The sequence below is a fragment of the Podarcis raffonei genome, chromosome 8 (assembly GCF_027172205.1).
Source record: "Podarcis raffonei isolate rPodRaf1 chromosome 8, rPodRaf1.pri, whole genome shotgun sequence".
NCBI classification, from domain to species: Eukaryota; Metazoa; Chordata; class Lepidosauria; order Squamata; family Lacertidae; genus Podarcis; species Podarcis raffonei.
In genome coordinates, this window is record NC_070609.1 from 8,000,979 (window position 1) to 8,025,472 (window position 24,494).

Consider the following 24,494-nt stretch of genomic DNA (forward strand, 5'->3'; position numbering starts at 1 on the left):
TTAGTCATGCTGGCCACGTACGCCGGCTCCCTCGGCCAATAAAGCGAGATGAGCGCCGCAACCCCAGAGTTGGCCACGACTGGACCTAATGGTCAGGGATCCCTTTACCTTTACCTTTAAGGAAAAGCGGGGCATTCCAGGAACAAATCAGAAACCAGGACGGCTTCTGTGCTGGAAAATAGGGACACTTGGAGGCTCTGGAAGTTTCTTTCGCTGGGAGTTTTTCTAAAACTAAGATACAATATTGGCAAATTGCGTGAGCTCTCTCAGCTCCCGGGCCAGGCATCCTGGAAGAGGTTGGCACCTCAGGCGGAAACTGCAGATAGACTCGCCTCGACTTGGCTGCCTCTGCGGCAGGATGTGGGGCAGCTGAGGAGATGCAGGAAATCGACAGCACCTCAGGGAGTCTGGCTGTTTTCCATGCCAATTCCGGTCGTGCCAATTTGCTCACTTCTGCAGTGTGGGCGGGTTGCGAGGCGGCGGGGTGAGAGCTTTGAGGCCGGGTTTTGGCATGGCTGGTTTGGGCCCGGACGTGGCTGGCAAACCCAAAGGTTTTGTAGGGGCGCAGGCAACACTTGTCCTAGGAAGGCCCCATAGCTTTGGGGAAGGGGAGAAGCAGGGCTTGGGGAAGTAAGTGGGTCTTGCAAATAGGGCAAATGCCTCAGAGTCCCATAATAATAATAATTTATTATTTATTATTTATACCCCGCCCATCTGGCTGGGTTTCCCCAGCCATTCTGGGCGGCTTCCAACAAAACACTAAAGTACAATAACCTATTAAAACATTAAAAGCTTCCCTAAACAAGGCTGCCTTCAGGTGTCTTCTAAAAGTTTGGTAGTTATTTTTCTCTTTGACATCTGGTGGGAGGGCGTTCCACAGGGCGGGTGCCACCACCGAGAAGGCCCTCTGCCTGGTTCCCTGTAACTTGGCTTCTCGCAGCGAGGGAACCACAAGAAGGCCCTCTGCACTGGACCTCAGTGTCCGGGCAGAACGATGGGAGTGGAGACACTCCTTCAGGTATACTGGACCGAGGCTGTTTAGGGCTTTAAAGGTCAGCACCAACACTTTGAATTGTGCTCGGAAACGTACTGGGAGCCAGTGTAGGGCTTTCAAGACTGGTGTTATATGGTCCCAGTCACCAGTCTAGCTGCCGCATTCTGGATTAGTTGTAGTTTCCGGGTCACCTTCAAAGGTAGCCCCACGTAGAGCGCATTGTATTAGTCCAAGCGGGAGATAACTAGAGCATGCACCACTCTGGCAAGACAGTCTGCGGGCAGGGAGGGTCTCATCCTGCGTACCAGATGGAGCTGGGAGACAGCTGCCCTGGACACAGAATTGACCTGCGCCTCCACGTACAGCTGTGAGTCCAAAATGACTCCCAGGCTGCGCACCTGGTCCTTCAGGGGCACAGTTACCCCATTTAGGACCCGGGAGTCCCCCACACCCACCCGCCTCCTGTCCCCCTGAGGCATCTGATCATAGCCTGCATTTTTAATCAAGGCTTATATTTTGATCAGATTCCTGTATTCTAAAAATGACCTTAAAGAAATATATTTGTAAATGTTTGTATCTCTCATGCCAGGCAGAAACCATACTCTGGCAGCTGTTTATCTTCTTGATCAAGGGCCCCCTGATTTATAGCAGTGTCTCAGGGTTGTAAAAGGAAATTAAAGCCTGGGAACAAAAGGTCACACTGACCATACAAATGATAGAATACAATCAAGGTTGCAAAAATAGTAATTAATTATGATGCCTCCCATTAAACTTGAGCCACATCTTCCTAAGGTTAAAAGGGCAAGAGCTAATACAAACAGCAGCTGGCCAAGGGAAGAGGTCTCTCTCTCTCTCTGAAACTGCTTTGAATCTTTAGAATTTAGCTTAGCTTTTACTAAGTTCCCTTTCTTCTAAAAAAACTATATATGTATGAAATATATTGGCTTAAATGTAATTATGCAAAGGATTTAGAAAGTAAGATTCTTATTTCATAGAATCATAGAATCATAGAAGAAGTTGGAATAGACCATGAGGGCCATTGAGTCCGGACCCCTGCCAGACAGAGAGACGCCATCGGAGCACTCCTGATATATGGTTGTCAAGCCTCTGCTTAATGACCTCCAAAGATAAAATTAGCCACCATCTGTTTTGGAGTGAATAGGGCAATAGGGCAAAAGATGAAATGTTAGTTAAGGCGCCTAGTCTAGGGCAAAAGGTTATTTGGTAATTAAGGTGCCATGTAGAGGTTAATGGCTATTTATTTGCCAATTATAAATAGAAGGAAATATAGCTCTTTGTCTCCCATAAAAGGTAATAGGAAATGGGTGTATCTTTTATGATTGGTTCTAGCAAACAGCCAATAGGAATTTTAACCAGGCTGATTGGACAGAGGCAGCCAAAGGAGGAGCAAGGGGGCTGAGCTGAGGGAATATAAGTGCTGGCCATAAGGGCAGGAAGGCAGGCCAGAGCTTGGTAACCATATACCACTGTGCCTCTCATTTATTTGTCTGACAAATAAATTATTATTTTAATTTCTCTATTGCTGCGTTGAATATTTCATTCCAGCTAAGCGTTAACCACAAGCAGGGTGCTACATTTTATGGTGCCTCTGTGACTCGGATAAGTGGTCTGCTGGAACGCAGCCCCTTCGCCTTACTGGGCAGGGTACAAGAGGGAGGACCACTAACTGCTTACCCAGCGCGCACTGGAACATTTTTTCCAGGGGAACGCAGAAGTCTCGTCTGTCTGATACCCTGCTCACCGACGGCGACGGACCGGGGGGAACCAGAGAAATAAAGAGGGATCCGCTAAGGGTAAGTGCACAAAGGGGTTTTGGCCCTCCAATTAATTGGGAGGAAGAGAAGTCTTGATCAAACTTCTGCGTCTCAGTAAGGGGGAAACTGAGTACGCTACATGACTGGGTACATCAGATGGTGATCTGGTGTAGGGAAAAGGGAAAGGTTGGGAGGTAGAGTGTGGTGAAGTATCCAGCGCATTGTATGTGTGAGAAAGTACAACCTGAGTGTGGAGTGGGTAGTACTTCGGTTCCCAGTAAGGCGACTTCACTGGGCAAGGAACCCCACGAAGCGAGTGTGTAAGTGACTGAGTGGATACTTCACAGGGCCATACAATGGGAGTTGGAGGTTCAAAGGGGGAAAATACACCTCTTGAATGTATGTTAAATAATTTTAAGAAAGCCTTCTCAGGGGCATATGGAGTCAAAATGACGCCAGAGCGCTTGAGAACGTTATGTGAATTAGAGTGGCCGAAACAAAATGCTGAATGGCCATCTCAGGGAACCTTTGATATAAATTTAGTAAGCAAACTTTGGACTAACATCGCCAAAGAAACGGGAGGATGCCCAGAACAATTTTCATATATAGATTCTTGGCTGAGCACATTAAATAAAAATCCTCCATGGATAAGGGAATGCAAAGTCCAACGATGCAAATTATTGGCTGTAAAAGCCGAAGCTAGGAAAGGAATCTTGCCAAATAAACTCAAACCCATTTTTGAGGGACCAGAGGAAGAGGTGCTTCCACCTCCACCCTATGCTCCACATCGAAGGGAGCCTAATCCAAATACTCCACCAGTTGTAACCCCAAGGCAAGAAAGTGGAACGAATAATGGGGGTGGAGTCACAGAACTTGATTCCTTGATAGATTATGATAAATATCTTCAGGAGGCCTTGGAGTCCTATAATAAAGCCCAAGCAGAAGTGGTTATTCCACCTGTGAGTCCCAGTAGAACTCCATCTACAGTCTCCTTTAGTGGACCAACTAATTGCCCACCCCAAACCCCTGTACATCCAAATCCTAGAGAACTATTACAGAAGTTACAGGAAGACCTTGATCGGTCAGCAAGCAATACAGCAAGGCGTATAAAGCTGCTAAAAGAACGCCTTGGGACAGATACCATCCCCTATGATTTGAGGCCCCTAGAGCAAAGCGAAGAGAAAGGTCACGTAGTAGCCCCTCTTAGAAGAGTATTTGATGCACTTGAGGAGCCTGTGCTGGTTAACGGGCAACCCGGACCACGGCCACCTCGAACTTCGACCCTCCAGTATATTCCATTCACAACTACGGATCTGATGAATTGGAAAACACACACCCCATCTTTCGCAGAAAAACCTCAGGCTATGATGGACTTGGTGACTTCAATAGTAAATACTCATAGTCCTACTTGGACAGATTGCCGCCAACTCCTGAATACTCTGTTCACCACTGAGGAAAGAAGAGACATAATTGAAAAGGCACAGATATATTTGCGTGAGCAGGCCAGAGTGGGAAATATTTTTAATATTGACCGTCATCTCCAGGATAACTTTCCTTTGGAAGATCCTAATTGGGATCCAAACAATGCAATTCACCTGGCCAGGCTTACCACCTACCGCCAGACGCTTGTGCAAGGTATCCGCAGGGCATGCCAGAAGCCCACTAATATGTCTAAAGTCTCAGAAGTAGAACAGAAACCAAATGAGAGTCCGGGAGACTTTTTAGAGAGGCTGCAGGAAGCCTATCGTATATGGACTCCTTTTGACCCTGAAGCCCCTGAAAACAGCAGAATGATTACTGCTACATTTGTGGCCCAGTGTGCTTCTGATATTCGTAAGAAAATTCAGAAATCAGAAGGATGGGAAGGGATGCTGATGAGCCAAATCATGGCCATTGCACGTCGAGTTTATCGGAATAGGGATGAGGCTGAGAAACAAGAGAAGAAGAAGTGGCAGAAGGAAAAGATGGTGATGCTAGCCACAGCAGTGAAGCAAGACTACCGCCCCTTAAATGGAGGGAGAGGGCGGGGAAGGAATCCACCACTGGGAAGGAATCAATGTGCGAATTGCAAGAAGGAGGGTCATTGGAAGCGGGAGTGTCCTGAACCCCTGAGGTTGGAAGAAGTACGCCCCGGCCCAGGCCCAGGCTCCGGCCCAAGAAACCAGGGACGGGGACGGGGAATGATCCGAAATGGAAGATATCAGAGACCTGGACAAGGACAGAGTAGAGACAATTTCATTGGACTGGCAGAGGAGGATTTTACCCAAGACTAGGAACGACCGGACTCCATAAAGTTAGGCTTCCAGGAGCCCACGGTCACGATTCAATTAGGGAGCCATTTAATAGACTTTATGATTGATACTGGGGCTGAATACTCAGTACTCCCAGAACTATTGCAGAAAAAGGCATCCAAAAGTGTAGTCATTAAAAGTGCCACTGGTCAGTCAGCTAAGAGGTCTTTCCTCCAACCTTTGGAATGCCAGATTGGGGGACATCGTTTAACCCATCAGTTTTTGTATATACCTGAGTGTCCAATACCTCTCTTAGGTAGAGATATGCTGTCCAAATTGCAGGCCCAAATCACCTTCACTCCTCAAGGTCCAGAAATGAAACTGCCATCAAAGGCAGCAGGAATAATTACCCTCTCAGTACCTAAGGAACAATCATGGCGCCTAATGTCAGCCCTGCAAGTCCAACCCACATTGGATACAGAATTAAACAAGCTCCTCCAAACCCTACAGGTGCCACCAGGAGTATGGGCCGAAAATAGCCCACCAGGAATGGCTAAGAATATAGCTCCAATTGTAGTAACCCTAAAACCTATGGCTACCCCTGTATCTGTAAAACAATATCCTTTACCCCGGCGAGCAGCAGAGGGCATCCAGAAACATTTGGACCGCCTATTAAAATATGGTCTGCTTAAGCCCTGCCAATCAGAATGGAACACACCCCTTTTGCCTGTTCGGAAACCTGGGACAGATGAATACAGGCCAGTACAGGACTTGAGGCTCGTAAACCAGGCTATCGAGACCTTGCACCCAAATGTACCAAACCCATATACCCTGCTGAGTTTGATCCCACCAGAAGCAACATTTTTTACTGTATTGGACTTGAAAGATGCATTCTTCTGTTGCCGGCTGGCACCACAGAGCCAACCTATATTTGCCTTCCAGTGGGAAGACCCTTTGACAGGAACAAAAGGCCAGCTAACCTGGACAAGATTGCCCCAGGGATTCAAAAATTCCCCAACTTTATTTGGTACTGCCTTGGCGAAAGATTTAACAAGTTACCCCTCAATACCTGGAGAAAAGGTGGTTCTGCAATATGTAGATGACCTTATACTAGCGGCAAAGGATTTTGATACCTGTAAAGAAGGGACAGAGGAACTGCTCCACTTGCTCTGGGAAGCTGGCTACCGAGTTTCCCAGAAAAAGGCACAGTTATGTTTAGAAAAGGTCAAATATTTGGGCTTTGACATCTCACACCAACAACGAGCATTGAGACCAGAGAGGAAAGAAGCTATTTGCCTTATTAAGGAACCTACCACAAGGAAACAACTCAGAGGATTCCTGGGAACAGCAGGGTTTTGTAGACTATGGATACCTGATTTCAGCAGTCTGGCCAAGCCCTTACATGAAAGCACTCGAGGTGCAGAAAAGGACCCATTCGTATGGGGACCTGAGCAGCAACAAGCCTTTTTAGCTATCAAACAACGACTTATGGAGGCCCCAGCCCTTGGACTGCCTAATTCGGAAAAACCCTTTCAGCTGTATGTACATGAACAGAATGGGATTGCAGCGGCAGTCCTGACCCAGAGATTAGGAAGTTGGAACCGTCCAGTAGCTTATTTGTCAAAACAATTGGACTCAGTAGCAAAAGGATGGCCTCCATGCCTAAGGGCAGTAGCGGCCACTGCAAGCCTTGTCAAAGAAGCTGATAAATTTACCTTTGGCCAGACGATGTATGTGAATGTACCTCATGCTGTTCTGACACTTATGGAATATAAGGGTAGTTATTGGCTAACAAACCCAAGGATGGCTAGATACCAAGGCCTGTTGTGTGAAAATCCCAGGATTCATCTACGAGTAGTGAATATGCTCAATCCAGCAACTTTGCTGCCCCTACCAGAGGTAGATGATGAAGAATCACATGATTGTCTCCAAATAATGGATGAAGTTTATTCCAGTAGACCCGATCTGAAAGATGAACCATTGAAAAATCCAGATGTTGTATATTATACTGATGGTAGCAGTTACCTGCATGAGGGTGCCAGACGAGCAGGATATGCTGTGGTCACCAATGAGGAAGTTGTGGAAGCTGAAGCTTTGCCTGCTGGCACCTCAGCACAAAAGGCTGAACTTATAGGTTTAACTAGAGCTCTGCAATTGGCAGCCGGATGTAAGGCAAACATCTATACTGATTCTAAATATGCCTTCTTAACCCTGCATGCACATGGAGCTCTATGGAAAGAAAGAGGTCTAATAGGAGCCCACGGGAAGGCCTTGAAATATGGACCTGAAGTAGAAATCCTGTTGGAAGCAGTATGGGCTCCAGAACAGATTGCTGTAATGCACTGCAAAGGTCATGGACGTGGAAGGGATCCAATAACCAGAGGAAATCATGCTGCTGACAAAGCAGCCCGAGAGGCAGCCCAAAAGCCTGTGGGAGGATTTATAGCAGCCCTCATACCAGAGGTAGTTCCAGAAGAAGTTAAACCTCACTATACCCCAGAAGAGAGGAAGTGGGCTGAACAGGAAGGGGCGATTGTGAAGGACGGTTGGATGATCCTGCCAGACAATAGGATTTATGTACCTCATCACCTAGCAGGTACAATTGTAAGAAATTATCATGAATCTACTCACCTTGGCGGTACTGCAACCAGAGAGAGTCTCAGTCGGAAGTTGTATATTATTAACCTATCACAATTAGCAACTTGCATTTCCCAGAAATGTGTTCTTTGTGCTAAAAACAATCCCAGGCAGGGACCGGTACAACCTCCTGGAATCCAACATGTGGGATACGTCCCCATGGAAAGCCTAATTGTGGACTTCACAGAGCTGGTCCCTTCTAAGGGATTCAAGTATCTCCTTGTGTTTGTAGATACTCTTACCGGATGGGTTGAAGCTTTTCCCACCAGAACTGAAAAGGCGCGAGAGGTAACTAAGAGACTCCTCACTGAATTGATCCCAAGGTTTGGATTACCTAGATGCATTGGAAGTGATAATGGGCCAGCGTTCATTGATCAAGTAGTACAAGAAGTATGTCGAGTCCTACAAGTGAAGTGGAGACTGCATGCAGCATATAGGCCTCAGAGTTCAGGGAAAACTGAAAGAATGAATCGGACTCTGAAAACCCAATTGGCAAAATTAACCCAGGAAACAGGATTGGGATGGGTAGATGTGTTACCCATAACACTGTTTCGTGTTCGGTGCGCACCCACAAAAAGACTTAAGTTGTCACCTTTTGAGCTCCTGTATGGGAGGCCGCCCTCCTTTGTTCAGGATATTCCAGCTGACCTCAAACAAATAGGAGACTATGTGACACAGGGACAAGTGCAATCTCTCTCCCGTGTTTTTGTTTCTCTTAACAGGTGGGCCCTCGAGCGCACGCCGTGCAGCATTGCCGAGCCGATTCATCAGTTCCAGGCTGGCGATAGCGTATGGGTGAAAGAGTGGAAACGCGATCCACTTGCACCTAAGTGGCGTGGACCTTACACCATCTTGCTCTCTACTCCAACAGCGGTGAAGGTAGCTGAGGTGACCCCCTGGATTCATCACTCCCGTTTGAAGAAGTCCGAAGGCAGTTGGACGTGCAAAGGTGACCCCTCTAATCCTTTAAAACTGACTCTCTCCAAAAACCCCTGTATCTAGCCCTACGGGGAACGGGCTAGGTCACGGGCAACATTAGACGACAGGCCTGCTGCAGCCACAACCTGGAAGCTGGCTGACCTGCGCACGCCTGAAGCTTGAGGAGCGTCTGAACCAGCGATTGTAAACGGGAAGATTCTCTTATACAATTGATTGACTGCCCCCCCTGTGGAACAATTATCAGAGATATTACTCATTGGGGATCCTTGGGACATATGTTTTGGTCTTGGTGGTTCCCCATTTCTGTCACTGGGGGAATTATATTGGGACTAATATTTTTTTGTTATCACAATAAGGTAATCTTTTGTGGAAGGAATGCATATACTAGACATCAACATGATTTTATTATTAATCCTGATCCCTTGGGAAGGGGAAGGGTCCTTGAATTTGAGCAAATTTGCTAAATATGGATTCCGCCATGACCACAATATGTGGGTAGGCTTAGCTGAGATGGTAGCCAATGTTACAAATAGGACCAATTGCCTTGTTTGCTCTCTTGGGCCAGATGATTCAGAGGGAGGTATGCCCTTATTACCAATACCATTAAATGCCATTGGTATGGTAAGCGAAATGCCACACCAAACAGAAGTACAGAATTTCCCCGGGTGGAACTCAACTAAACCAATACGAGTTATACCTGTACAAGGGGAATTCTGTGTACATAAATCATCAGAGGCAGCTGATTCTACCATGATAGGCTCTTCTCATTGCCACTATACTTGGGATTATATTAAGAATAGTCAAACCTGGGCAAACGGTACTACCTATCGAACTCGGAATACCTTGCCCTGTGCACCTCCTTTTATTCATGCATGGAAAATGGTGTGGAACATAACTGTGACAGAAAAAGGCAATCTAACTTACTGCACTGTGAACTCTGTACCCCTTTTGATATTTCGCCTTATGCACTCCACGTACCAAAAACCTCAGACCCGATGGTTGTGGTGGATATGTGGAGAATGGGCATACAAGAAACTCCCTTCCAAATGGAGTGGGACTTGTTTCCTGGGATGGGTATTACCACCAATGTGGATTATGCCCACTAGTTCAGCCAAGCGTACACGAAGAAACGCTGATATTTCTCATATAGCAGGAGGAAGTACCCAAAGTTGGAGCGATACTGATGATTGGCCACCAGAGCGCATTATAGCCTATTATGAACCTGCCTCCTGGAATCCTGATGAGCTCATACAAGGGGCTCGAGATCCTATTTATAATCTAAACAGAATAATTCGATTGCAAGCAGTAGTGGAACTTGTAACCAATGCAACGGCCCAGAGTTTGAGACTTATTGCACAACAGTTGGATGAAAGTAGAGCCGCCATTTTGCAGCTGAAAATGGGAATGGATTATGTACTTGCCAGGCAGGGAGGCCTATGTGGAGTCTTGAACTTGACAGGGAATGCCTGTTGCTTTAACATTTCTGATAATGGTGAGGCAATCCGTGTGTTGGCCACAAAGATGGAGAATATAGCACATGTCCCAGTACAAACATGGGAAGGATGGGATATGGGATGGCTCACCAACTGGTTACCAAATGTCGCAGGACTCAAAGGGATACTATTGTCTTGCTTGTTTTTCTTGACGGTAGTAGTAATGGTTTTGTGTATGGTGCCATGTATCATTTCATGTTTTAGAAGTACAATTAGCAAGATGATTTCAAATGAAACTTTACCTCATATCATGGCCCTATACAGAGCTTTACCTCAGGAATATGATGAAGATCAAGCTATCAAGGACACTTGGGAAGGTCCTTGAGCTTGAAAGGGGGGAATGAGGCATCTGATCATAGCCTGCATTTTTAATCAAGGCTTATATTTTGATCAGATTCCTGTATTCTAAAAATGACCTTAAAGAAATATATTTGTAAATGTTTGTATCTCTCATGCCAGGCAGAAACCATACTCTGGCAGCTGTTTATCTTCTTGATCAAGGGCCCCCTGATTTATAGCAGTGTCTCAGGGTTGTAAAAGGAAATTAAAGCCTGGGAACAAAAGGTCACACTGACCATACAAATGATAGAATACAATCAAGGTTGCAAAAATAGTAATTAATTATGATGCCTCCCATTAAACTTGAGCCACATCTTCCTAAGGTTAAAAGGGCAAGAGCTAATACAAACAGCAGCTGGCCAAGGGAAGAGGTCTCTCTCTCTCTCTGAAACTGCTTTGAATCTTTAGAATTTAGCTTAGCTTTTACTAAGTTCCCTTTCTTCTAAAAAAACTATATATGTATGAAATATATTGGCTTAAATGTAATTATGCAAAGGATTTAGAAAGTAAGATTCTTATTTCATAGAATCATAGAATCATAGAAGAAGTTGGAATAGACCATGAGGGCCATTGAGTCCGGACCCCTGCCAGACAGAGAGACGCCATCGGAGCACTCCTGATATATGGTTGTCAAGCCTCTGCTTAATGACCTCCAAAGATAAAATTAGCCACCATCTGTTTTGGAGTGAATAGGGCAATAGGGCAAAAGATGAAATGTTAGTTAAGGCGCCTAGTCTAGGGCAAAAGGTTATTTGGTAATTAAGGTGCCATGTAGAGGTTAATGGCTATTTATTTGCCAATTATAAATAGAAGGAAATATAGCTCTTTGTCTCCCATAAAAGGTAATAGGAAATGGGTGTATCTTTTATGATTGGTTCTAGCAAACAGCCAATAGGAATTTTAACCAGGCTGATTGGACAGAGGCAGCCAAAGGAGGAGCAAGGGGGCTGAGCTGAGGGAATATAAGTGCTGGCCATAAGGGCAGGAAGGCAGGCCAGAGCTTGGTAACCATATACCACTGTGCCTCTCATTTATTTGTCTGACAAATAAATTATTATTTTAATTTCTCTATTGCTGCGTTGAATATTTCATTCCAGCTAAGCGTTAACCACAAGCAGGGTGCTACACCCCCAAAACAGTACTTCTGTCTTGTCAGGATTCAACTTCAATCTGTTAGCTGCCATCCATCCTCCAACTGCCTCCAGACACTCACACATGTGTGGAATTCACCCGGGGGACACGGCCCAACCAAGCTAGGGTGTCCATGTGTCCTTCTTTACAGAGGCCAGTCCCCATCGCAGCTGATAGGCTGTAAAGCAAGGAGGTCAACAGTAGGGGGAGCCAGAGCCAGCGAATTCTGGTTTTGTTCCTATCCTCCTGCCTGCTGAGCAACAGGAATTAGGAGCAGGAAGCTGGAAATCTTCCCCCTGGTCTAAGGCTGAGGCAGAGAGAGCGACTGGCACTTCCATCCACGGTGTACCCCATTCTGAGCGATGGCCAATGTGGCGGCCCTGATACTTGGGTCACATCCACCCTGTACGTTTAAAGCACTCTTAAAGTCACGTTTCCCCATGAAAAGAATTCTGGGAATCCTAGTTTAAATGTGCTTGGAATTGCAGCCGTGCCAAAAGGTAAACTAGAGTTCTCAGAAGCCATGTTTTAAAGCCACCTGCGTCCCTATACCTGTGTATATCCTGCAGTTCCCAGGAGTGGGTGGGAAAGAGAGAGATGCTTTTAAAATGCAGTGTGTGCACAGCTTACGCTGCTCCGAGCCTCTTGGGGAAAGGCTGAGACGGTAATCAATAAGAATAATAAGTAATTGGTGAGAATAAATCTCCCCATGCCTTAGGGTCATAGAAATGCAGATTTCAAAGGGACCATGGAGGGGGGGGGTAATCTAGTCCAACCCCCTGTTTAGGGAAGCTTTTAATGTTTAATAGGTTATTGTATTTTAATATTCTGTTGGAAGTCACCCAGAGTGGCTGGGGAAACCCAGCCAGATGGGCGGGGTATAAATAATAAATTATTATTATTATAATATTATTATTATCTTTTGCCCAAAGTGGGGCTCGAACCCTGAGATTAAAACTCTCATTAAAGGTAAAGGTGAAGCGACCCCTGACCATTAGGTCCAGTCATGGCCGACTCTGGGGTTGCGGCGCTCATCTCGCTTTACTGGCCGAGGGAGCCGGCGTACAGCTTCCGGGTCATGTGGCCAGCATGACTAAGCCGCTTCTGGCGAACCAGAGCAGCGCACGGAAACGCCGTTTACCTTCCCACCGGAGCGGTACCTATTTATCTACTTGCACCTTGACGTGCTTTTGAACTGCTAGGCTGGCAGGAGCAGGGACTGAGCAACGGGAGCTCACTCCGTCGTGGGGATTCGAACTGCCGACCTTCTGATCGGCAAGTCCTAGGCTCTGTAGTTTAACCCACAGTGCCACCCGCGTCCCTAAAAGTCTCATTAGTTGCCAGCTTATTATTATTCGTAGCCAGCCTTGCTCCTGTGCCTTAATGCCCTGCAGGCATTATCAGTTGATAACGCTTATCTCCCAGCTTTGCAGACCAGGATGTTCTTAAAAGCATTGGGAGAAGGCCTCACCCCCCCCCTTCTTTTGCAACCTTGCCATTGCCCCATCTGCAAAGAACGGAAATGATGAAAGCTTGCCTTCTCATCAGAATCCAGCCTCGTCAGCTGCCGGCCCTCCAGTGCTTCTGAACAGTCACGCTACCGTACTATTCCCTCTAGCCCACACATGCACCAGGTCCCTCATGCGGAAGAAGGGCAGGACTGATTTCCAGGACTGATTCACATGTTTGAGGCCAGGGACTGGGAAAGGCAGCAGGAGAATTTCTGGGACCGTTCTGGACGCTGCTAGGAGGACTGGTTAGAGAAGAAAGGCGACGGGGAGGGAATTGGCAACTGCAAAATGTCTGCCACAAACGTTCCTGAAAGAAAGGGGCTGAAGGGTAATAGAATAGTTGGAAGGGAACCCAAAGGTCATCCAGTCCAACCCCTTGCAATGTAGGAATCTCAATGGCAGATCGATGTTTGCTTTCAGGACATAAGAAGAGCCTGCTGGATCTGGCCAATGTAGAGCGGGATCCTGTTCTCACAGAGGCCTGCGGGGAACCAGCAAGCAGGATTCGAACTCAAGACCAACTCTTCCCTCCTGTGGTTTCCAGGAGCTGGGATCCAGAATCATTGCTGCCTCGAAACATGGAGGCAGAGCGTAGCTAGGAGCCATCAATAAGCTTCAACTCCTGCCAGCTGAAAACGAAGAAATTATTGGTGCCCTGGTTCTAGTTTTCTGTATTAATACAGACAGGTTATGTGTGAGTGTCTGTGTGTAGGGTAGCCAATTCCTTTGCTGGCTCACGCTCTTCTGCCTCAGTCCTGTATACCTGAAGGAGCGTCTCCACCCCCATCGTTCAGCCTGGACACTGAGATCCAGCTCCGAGGGCCTTCTGGCGGTTCCCTCATTGCGAGAAGTGAGGTTACAGGGAACCAGGCAGAGGGCCTCCTTGGTACTGGCGCCCACCCTGTAGAACACCCTCCCTTCAGATGTGAAGGAAATAAGCAGCTATCCTATCTTTAAAAGACATCTGAAGGGAAGTTTTTAATATTTAATGCTGTACTGCTTTTAACATTTGATTGGGAGCCGCCCAGAGTGGCTGGGGAAACTCAGCCAGATGGGTGGGGTATAAATAATAAATAATTATTATTATTATTATTATTATTATTATTATTATTATTATTATTATTACAACAGCTTGGTTGCCAGAAACCTCACAAGCAGCGGCAGAGCAAACCTATTGGGCGTCTGGGACGGCACGTGTGCCCCGCGCCCAGGGGCGGGGCCAGCCGCCTGCGGGGGCGGGGCCTCCGAGGAGTCTGCCTGCCTCCTCCCACTCAGGCTGAGGGGAGGCAGTGGGCAGACCATTTGGGGCAGCACGGAGCCTGCAGACCCCCAAGCCACCGCGTCACTCCCAGGAGAGACGCATGGATTGAGCACGCTGCAGTTCCCACCTGGCAATTTGTCACCCCCCTCAGTGGTGACACCCGGTGTGGTCCACCCCCACCACACCCCCCACCAGCAGAGATTAACCATCAGGGATTCTTTAGCTGTGATTCCTACATTGCTGTGGGTTGGGCTAGATGACCCTCAGGAGTCCCTTTCAACTCTACAATTCTGGCGCCTTGAAAGCCTTCTGATCCTAAGCTGCTGTGAAATGCTCCGAAATGGAGCCAGTTTTGCTTCAGCTGCTTAGCTGTTTTTTTACAACCGAAACATTACGCTTTTCTTGTCCGTTGCATTTCTTCGATTGGGCAAACAGCAGGAAACAGAGGAAGAAAAGGAACAGGAAAGATATGGAATATAAAGCAGGGAACGGGTGCGAGGTTTTACCTCTTATCTCAAGGCACACACATTCCTCCTCTGCTCCCAACATTTTGCCTTGCTAGCTCCACACTGGTCTCGTCTTCTCCCAGGCTGAACAGAGATCTGCCGGCATGGTGATGTTATAGATCAGCCCTCCAGATGTTTTGTGCTACAACTCCCACTGGCCACAGCACTGCCAAGGCTTTTATAGTTCTTCCTGCCCCCAGTTAAACTTCCTTTTAGCTGGAGGAGCAAGGCAGAAATACAGGCTGAATGTACGTGTGTGTGAATGAACGTGTGTGTGTTTCAGGGCCAGATCTAAAGGGCACGCTTAAACGACCGTGTGCCCCAAACCCAACAAGAGAACTGCTCTCTCTCTCTCTCTCTCTCTCTCTGTGTGTGTGTGTGTCATAGCTGTCAACTTACAGATTTGAAAATAAGGGGCCAGCAGCCTCGAAAATAAGGGATCAGCAGCCAAAATAAGGGATCAACAATTACTTTGATAAAATACGTATTTTGTTGCATGCAAATGGCTTTAGATACCTACTAGGTCCATAAATTACCATATAGCATATATTCAACACACACAAAAGCAACAATTTGTTGTTGACAAAGGGCAGCTGGACATAGAAAGGGCTGCATTACCTTCAGTAGCTTATTTAAGGGACATCATCAATAAGGGACAGCAACGGGACATGGCGCTGGGATAAGGGACTGTCCCGCCAAATAAGGGACGCTTGACACTATGGTGTGTGTGTTGGAATGACCTTTCTGCATCAGAGAAGCCTCTAGCCCCAACTTGGTTTCCAGCAGAGCCCAGGTGGCTCCCAAGGAAGGCATAAGGACAATGGGCTTCCTCTGCTGTTCCTCTCCAGACTCTGATATTCAGAGATAGACTGCCCCTGAACCTGGAGACCCTCTATGTCATGTTATTTTTGTTTATGACAGCTATTGCACAGCAACAGGGGCCCTGAAATTCAGATCGGAAGCTTGCTCTCACATCGTCCCTGACCTGGATATCTGTCATGGTTAAATAACTATTTGCAGACCCGTCTGCGTAACTGTCTAATCTCATGTGTGTGTGCATCTCTTGGGCGAGGAAGTCTGCGACATGCTGATCGGACCACATCAACCGCACCACGGATCCCAGCTTGGTTTTGACAGCTTCTGCACAACGTCCTCTGTCACTTGGGGTCTCTGTGAAGTTACTACGTGCTCAGAAAGACTGAGCCGTCTATCTCAATATTGTCTACACTGGCCAACAGAGGCTCCCCTGTTTCTCAGCCCTGCCTGGAGGAATCCCGGGGGTGTGTGAACCTGGGACTTTCAGCTGCTCTAACCACTGAGCCACAGTCCTTCCCCTAGAGAAAGCAGGTTGCAAAAAGCTCCCAGCCTGGGGCAGTCTTGTGCACCCTCCTCACTCGCACGCAGGCGGGAGATGAAAATGTGGCACAGCGTTTGCTGTTGTGGCCTTCAGCCCAAACCCGGTGCAGGATACAGCTGTGGAAATGCCTCCTGCAACAGCCACCTGAGGCCATGTGGAAGACCCGGGCAGTGGCAGGTCATGAGATGCTTGACTCTCACAGGTGAGCAGTCGCGTGGCTCCCTAATCTTGAGATGGAGCCAATTGGCTCATGATTCTTGACCACCTCGGATGAAAACTGTGTTGTCTCAGTTGCGAACCTGGCCGACCCTTATCATGTCACTTCCTGTCCCCAAGACATTTGCCACCATTGAGCCAAGACATTTGCCATTATTGAGTCAAGACATTTGCCATTATTGAGTCAAGACATTTACCACCATTGAGTCAAGACATTTGCCATTATTGAGCCAAGACTTTTGCCACCATTGAGCCAAGACATTTGCCATCATTGAGTCAAGATATTTGCCACCATTGAGCCAAGACATTTGCCTCCATTGAGTCAAGACATTTGCCATTATTGAGCCAAGACATTTGCCACCATTGAGTCAAGACATTTGCCACCATTGAGCCAAGACATTTGCCATTATTGAGTCAAGACATTTGCCACCATTGAGTCAAGACATTTGCCATTATTGAGCCAAGACTTTTGCCACCATTGAGCCAAGACATTTGCCATCATTGAGCCAAGACATTTGCCACCATTGAGCCAAGACATTTGCCTCCATTGAGTCAAGATATTTGCCACCATTGAGCCAAGACATTTGCCTCCATTGAGTCAAGATATTTGTCATGATTGAGCCAAGACATTTGCCACCATTGAGCCAAGACATTTGCCTCCATTGAGCCAAGCTGGCCTCCGTCACCTCACCAGCCCCTCTCCGTTATCCCTCCCTGCCCCCCCGTGACCCCCGTGGCAGTACTTACCGTGAGAGGCAAAGAGCAGATGACGAAGATGACCGTCATGAGGGCCAGCAAGATGAGGTGGTCCACCTCCTCCTCGCCTTGGCCGAGCCAGCTCTTGCGCCGCCGCTGCTGGGCCACGTTGATAGAGCCTCTCCGTCGGGCCCTCTGCTTGCGGTACATCTGGCACAGGCTGATGATGACCAGGCCGTTGCAGACGAAGATGGCGAGGATCAACAGTGCCATCAGCGTGGCATAGGACAGCGAGAAGGCCGCTTTGCTGCGGTCGCCCCCCGTCAGCTCCACGTCCATCTGGACAAAGCACCAGGTGCCTGGGCAGTACTGCTTGTACTTCCCAATGCCCAGGAAGGGCAGAGCGCAGAAGAGGGCGCTGAAGGCGTAGGTGGCGGGCAGAGAGAGCTTGGCCCACCGGCGGATGTTGTGCTGCGAGTAGAAATAGGGGTAGCTGATAGCTAGGCACCGCTCCACCGCCATGGTGCAGAGGATGAGCATGGCGGCTTGGCTGAAATACATCATCGAGAAGGCAAAGAGGTTGCACAGCCAGTGCCTTCCGTCCGCCAGGCCCAGCACGGTGGCGTTTCGTGAATAGGCCACAAAGACCACGGGGCTGACCACGCAGGTGCCCAGCAGGTCCGTGATGGCCAGGCCGGTCACCAGGATGCAGAAGGCTGAGCTCTTGGTCCGCAGCTCCTTCCGGTGGAAGCCCAAGATGGCCAGGGCGGCCATGTTGCCCACCACCCCTGCCGCAAACATGAAGGAGCTCATTCCCGGGTTGCCGTCCTTCTGCAGTCGGGTCAGGCTGCTGCAGTCTTCCGGAGGGGTCAGGTTTGCTTGCGGCGCATACATTGGCACGAAGAGGGGGCTGGAGGTCTCAGAGGGGGAAGGCCAGGAGGAGAAAGGGGGAAGCTTCGGGACTTCTTGTTCTCAGATCTGAGGCCTTAGAGTTCCGAGAAGGAAGGAGGCGGATGGTGGATTCAGATCCTTCTCCTCCTCCTGCTTTCAATCCCCAATTAATTCACGTTGGAGGGCAGCCCCTCGTCGCGACAGACGAGCCCGGAGTCCTGTTCCCAGAAGCTGTGAAAGACTACATCAGGGTCCAGCAGATTACGGAGCAAGAATCCAGCCAGCGTTCCAGGGTCAGGGTCAGGATGGGGTCATGCCCCCTGGCTAAGGCAGGTGGAGCTGGGACCCCCCTCCAAAAAGGACTGAGTCAATGGTCCTGGGTTCTGTTCCTCCCAGCTCTAGAAACGTCAGAGAGCAGGAAGAGGGGCTAAGCCGAGGCAGAGGCGTCCAGGGCTCTGTTTCCTCTGCAGCTCAGGAGTTCCCAGATGTGACAACTCTGGGCTGGTGTATCTGAGGACGGAGCCTGCCCATCCCATCCCTGGCTGGGTGCGAAGAAGTCTGCTTGCTTCCGAATGAGTCGCCCAGCGTCGAAAGTGTGTCTGGCTGCTGCCGGCTTTGCGTGGGTGAACATCTGAGCTGTCATGAGCTCGTAAGGGAGTAGCTTTCGACTCAAGTAGGCAGGCGGGGACTGGGGAGGGACAGGGTGGGTGGGGCTTGGCCTACCCACCCAATGGGTGCTGATAGCTTTCTTTTTTCCAACCAGACTCCCACGCTTATTTCTCTCTCTCACTCTCTCTCTCTCTCTCTCTCTCTCTCCTTCCTTCAATGACTGCAAACTGGCTCGTCTGCTGAATAAAGCCACGAGAGCTTTCCCCGTCAGCGAGACTCATTCCTTATTATATAGACAGAGCCCCCACCCACCCACCTGCTCTATTGCAAACCAGAGGAAAGTTTGCTGCAGGCTCCCCAGGGCTGCCTAGTAACAGGAACTTAAGTCATTTAACCACAACCAGACCGTAAGAATTTGCAACGAGGAACTTGCTCCCTCGGGGGGCAGCAATGGCCGCCAACTTGGAGGGCTTTAAATGAGGCTCAGACAAATTCATGAGGAGGAGAAGAAGAAGAAGAGTTTGGATTTGATATCCCGCTTTATCACTACCCGAAGGAGTCTCAAAGTGGCTAACATTCTCCTTTCCCTTCCTCCCCCACAACAAATACTCTGTGAGGTGAGTGAGGCTGAGAGACTTCAGAGAAGTGTGACTGGCCCAAGGTCACCCAGCAGCGTGGAGCAGCTGAGAAGCGAACCCGGTTCCCCAGATTACGAGTCCACCTCTCTTAACCACTATAGGTAAAGGGAACCCAAGGGAGAGGAGGGAGGGAGGCATAGTAAATGTTATGAATATGAGATGTATGTAATGAATGAAAAAGAAAAATGAATAAAAATTTTAAAAAATAATAGATGACCCATGTGGTCCCTTCCAACTCTACAATTCTATGTTTCTGTGACTAGGTGAGCCACTGGCCTGATTCGGCAGGAACTTCTGATGTTCTTAACTACAGGGAGGAGGAGTTGGCCAACTTGCCTGGCCTCAGGGCCGGCTCTGCCATTAGCCAGAGGGAGGCAACTGCCTCAGGCGGCAAATACTGACAGCTGGGGAGAAGCAGAGAGTGGCTGAAGGCCTACAAGGGCTCTGCTGCCACCTGTTTCCTGGCCTTCCACTGGCAGGCTGGCCAGCTTTTGTGCATGGGGCAAGAAAGAGGTAGCGTCCCATCCTCAGCCTCAGGCAGCAAATGGTATTGATCCAGCCCTGGCCCTTCTCAGTTGGTTGGGAAGCTGAGCGATGTGTGCGTATGATTGCCACTTTTTCAGACCGGAACTGCCTTTTTAAAGGCAGCCCAAGGCACAGGGATTTTGCAGGCAAGCCTTTTCCCGATGTCGAGACAAGGTGCGAGGGAATTATTACAGTTCCTGGCAACTCAGATGGACGAATATTTTTAACTGTAACTGAGACTACAGCTGGTTTTAGATATGGTTTTATTGTTATTGGATTGTTTTAACCATCTTAGACTCTTTGTGCTTTGTTTTTGTCTTTGGATTGCAGATCCTTTGGCTGTCCTGGGCTCCTTGGGGAGGAAGGGCGGGGTATAGATACAGCCACTCAGTCGGTTGCTTAATTTGGGCTGGACAGTGAAAGGCGCAGGAGCGGAACCAGCTAAAACAGTTGGCAACCCTTACTGCATTGAGGCAGGGCTGGGGAAAAGAGGAGTGCTTTTTGCTGCGGCAGGGAGAGGAAGCCGGGTTCATTCTATGATTCTAATCCGGCACACTCCAGCTGTTTTGGACTACAACTCCCATCATCCAATGGGAGTTGTAGTTCAAAACAGCTGGAGGCCAACAGGTTGGGGAAGGCTGGCTTAGATGACCTTTGAAAGACCTTCTACCTCTATGGTTCTATGAAATCAGGGCAACTGAATATATGCATCCCAATTGCCACTTTGGACGCACGAGGTTCTTTTGCACGGCATCAGACAACATCCAGCATCCCGCACATTTGCCGTCTCTCGCCCCCATTCAACTGGTATCGTTTGCAATAATAATAATAATAATAATAATAATAATAATAATAATAATTTATTATTTATACCCCACCCATCTGGCTGAGTTTCCCAGCCACCCTGGGCGGCTTCCAATCGAGTGTTAAAAGCAATACAGCATTAAATATTAAAAACTTCCCTAAGCAGGGCTGCCTTCAGATGTCTTTTAAAGAGAAGATAGCTGCTTATTTCCTTCACATCTGGTGGGAGGGCGTTCCACAGGGCGGGCGCCACTACCGAGAAGGCCCTCTGCCTGGTTCCCTGTAACTTGGCTTCTCACAGTGAGGGAACCGCCAGAAGGCCCTCGGTGCTGGATCTCAGTGTCCGGGCTGAACAATGGGGGTGGAGACGCTCCTTCAGGTATACAGGACTGAGGCCGTTTAGGGCTTTAAAGGTCAGCACCTACACTTTGAATTGTGCTCGGAAACGTACTGGGAGCCAATGCATATCTCTCAGGACTGATGTTATGTGGTCCCGGCGGCCAGTCCCTGTCACCAGTCTAGCTGCCACATTCTGGATTAGTTGTAGTTTCCGGGTCACCTTCAAAGGTAGCCCCACATAGAGCACATTGCAGTAGTCCAAGTGGGAGATAACTAGAGCATGCACCACTCTGACAACCATTTGTGCGTCGTTTTCTCCAGCCTTCTTGTTCTCTCCATCTCCACCCATACTTCTTCCGGGGTTGTCAACTGTTTTCTGGGAGGGTCCTTGGAGAAGAGTCGTGCAGATCCATCTTAGGGTTGCCTGCGGTAGAGTGAGCAATGGAGGCTGTCAATAATTTGCTGGAATGGAAGACTTCGGCTTCCCCTGCTGGGCAGCTTGCGTAGTAGCATCCAATGTCTGCAACAGGACGCTAACCTGGGCTTCTTTTTCTTGGACAATCACTCGTAGCTGAGTAAGATTGTCTTCCATAAACCTGGTTTTAAAAGTGAGTCCGTAAGTGACTGTGGAGGCCAATTCTGGATCCACACGTCCTTTCACAGTGGGGACATAGGTTTCCGGGCGGGAGTTGATCATGGTGTGGATTTGCCAAGCGTGCCTTCCTCTTAGCACGTTTCTCCCTTGCGTCCTGAGTTTGAGTGTCTTCAAAACCCATGACACCTTTGGTAAAGGCTGTTCTCCAACTGGAGCGCTCGCAGGCCAGTGTTTCCCAGTTGTCGGTGTTTATAGCACTTTTTAAAGATTTGCCTTGAGACAGTCTTTAAATCCTCTTTTGTTGACCACCAGCATTACGCTTTCCATTTTTAAGTTTGGAATAGAGTACAGTGGTACCTCGGGTTAAGTACTTATTTCGTTCCGGAGGTCTGTTTTTAACCTGAAACTGTTCTTAACCTGAAGCACCACTTTAGCTAATGGGGCCTCCTGCTGCCGCCGTGCCGCCAGAGCCCGATTTCTGTTCTTATCCTGAAGCAAACTTCTTAACCTGAAGCACTATTTCTGGCTTAGTAGAGTGTGTAACCTGAAGTGTATGTAACCTGAAGCGTATGTAACCCGAGGTACCACTGTAGTTGCTTTGGAAGACGATCATCAGGCATCCGCACAACATAACCAGTCCAACGAAGTTGATGTTGAAGAATCATTGCTTCAACACCTCCAGTGTAACCTGGGCACACTAAGGCTGTGTGCACATTACCCTACTGGATTTCGAATTGCAGTTGTGCATAATCATGCACATCAGCACAGTGGAATGTATTTTCAGGTCTCTCCTCGCCAGCGCCTGGATATTTTCCTTACCAGTCATGATGGCTGTGCTGTCTCCTTGGTTGGAGTCAGCCAATGCTTCTGAGCACCGGTTGCTGGAAACCGCAGGAGGCAAGAGGGCTGCTGCGATTGGCTGCTGCTTGCTGGTTTCCACTGGCATCTGGTTGGCCAAGATGAGAACAACAGGGTGCTGGATGCGGGTGGCGCTGTGGTCTAAACCACTGAGCCTCTTGGGCTTGCTGATCGGAAGGTCGGCGGTTCGAATCCACGCGATGGGGTGAGCTCCCCTTGCTCCGTCCCAGCTCCTGCCAACCTAGCAGTTTGAAAGCATGCCAGCGCAAGTAGATAAATAGGTACCACTGCGGTGGGAAGGTAAACCCATTGTTCAGCCCGGACACTGAGATCCAGCGCCGAGGGCCTTCTTGCGGTTCCCTCATTGCGAGAAGTGAGGTTACAGGGAACCAGACAGAGGGCCTTCTCGGTAGTGGCGCCCGCCCTGTGGAACGTCCTCCCATCAGATGTCAAGGAAATAAGCAGCTATTCTATTTTTAAAAGACATCTGAAGGCAGCCCTGTTTAGGGAAGTTTTAAATATTTATTGCTGTATTGTTTTTAACACTTGATTGGGAGTTGCCTAGAGTGGCTGGGGAAAACTCAGCCAGATGGGTGGGGTATAAATAAATAAATAAATTATTATTATTATTATTATTATTATTATTATTATTATTATTATTAAAATGGTGTTTCCGTGCGCTCTGGCACCTGCCACGGTCCTCCGTGCGCCAGTAGCGGTTTAGTCAGGCTGGCCACATGACCCGGAAAACTATCTGTGGACAAACGCCGGCTCCCTCGAGATGAGTGCTGCAACCCCATAGTCAGCTTTGACTGGACTTAACTGTCCAGGGGTCCTTTACCTTTTACTGTCTGTCTTGAGAGGCAATGGAGTGCGCCTCCAGGGGTGAAGTCAAACTGCTGTGTTAGCAGCACTGAAGTGGCACAAGCCCAGGCAGTGTGTCTGGGAGTGCTGGGCTGCCCAGAGGACAGACCTCCGGAACGAATTAAGTTCTTAACCCGAGGTACCACTGTATGTTTCATTTCATTATTTTAACATATCGTTTTAGGGTTTCATCTTGTTTTTATTTTGAGTTATGGATTGGGGGACCACCACAAACTTAGGGCTCCTGAAGGTTGTGATCTCTGTATCTAGAGACCCTTCTCACCTTCTTTGCCACACACCCCTTTCTCTGGCCTTTTCAGCCCAGACTCCTGGCAGTGCAACAGGTGGGAGATGTTTCTGTCCTTTGTGCCAGAGATAAACTCGGCTTTAATTGGCTTGCCCTTTCAAGGCATTCGGTTTCCAGCTGATCGTTTTGTCTTAACGCCGCTGGGAAGCCAGCATTCATTATTCAGCAGCCTCTGTTCCAGGCCCTTTTCCAAATGAAATCATCCATCCATTACTGCGGGACGATGATCTCAGGCCTTTCTCAACAGTCCTTTGCAACATCCTGCAACCATCCGCCCAGTGACCCTGTGAGGTAGGTCAGTCGCGCGAGGACCAACTTCAGCAAGGCTCTCTTGGGTTTTGTCTGCTGGGATCTGACCAAAGCTCTGTCCCAGAAAGTAAAAAAAGAGGCCTCCGAGGACTCGCAGATCTGAGAGCGACATTTTTTACTGCCTCGGTTCTTGGCAGTGTGATGCAAAGACCCTGGGGTCACAGTAGGAAGGAGACAGCTTGATGATGATGTCGAGTCAATGCATGGCGGCCGTGAAGAAGGCAAATTTCATGCCAGGGATCATTAGAGAAAGAACGGAAAAATAAAACTGCCGATATAATGCCGTTATACAAATCCATGGTGCAGCAGTCACAAAATTAAAAGACGCCTGCTCCTTGGGAGAAAAGCGATGACAAACCTAGACAGCATCTTAAAAAGCAGAGACATCACCTTGCCAACAAAGGTCCGTATAGTTCAAGCTATGGTTTTCCCAGTAGTGATGTATGGAAGTGAGAGCTGGACCATAAAGAAGGCTGATCGCCGAAGAATGGATGCTTTTGAATTCTGGTGCTGGAGGAGACTCTTGAGAGTCCCATGGACTGCAAGAAGATCAAACCTCTCCATTCTGAAGGAAATCAGCCTTGAGTGCTCACTGGAAGGACAGATCCTGAAGCTGAGGCTCCAATACTTTGGCCACCTCATGAGAAGAGAAGACTCCCTGGAAAAGAC

At 48.4% G+C, this 24,494-nt stretch overlaps 1 protein-coding gene across 1 annotated transcript in view; it reads right to left on the reverse strand.

The window, feature by feature from the left end:
• The window catches only part of PTGIR (prostaglandin I2 receptor), a 51,846-nt gene extending 33,075 nt beyond the window's left edge, over positions 1–18,771 (reverse strand). The window contains exon 1 of the mRNA XM_053401898.1: positions 17,138–18,771. Within this exon, the coding sequence (XP_053257873.1) occupies positions 17,138–17,980 (843 nt within the window). The 5' untranslated portion in view covers positions 17,981–18,771. The remainder of the gene's footprint in view (positions 1–17,137) is intronic.
• Positions 18,772–24,494: the final 5,723 nt, after the last annotated feature.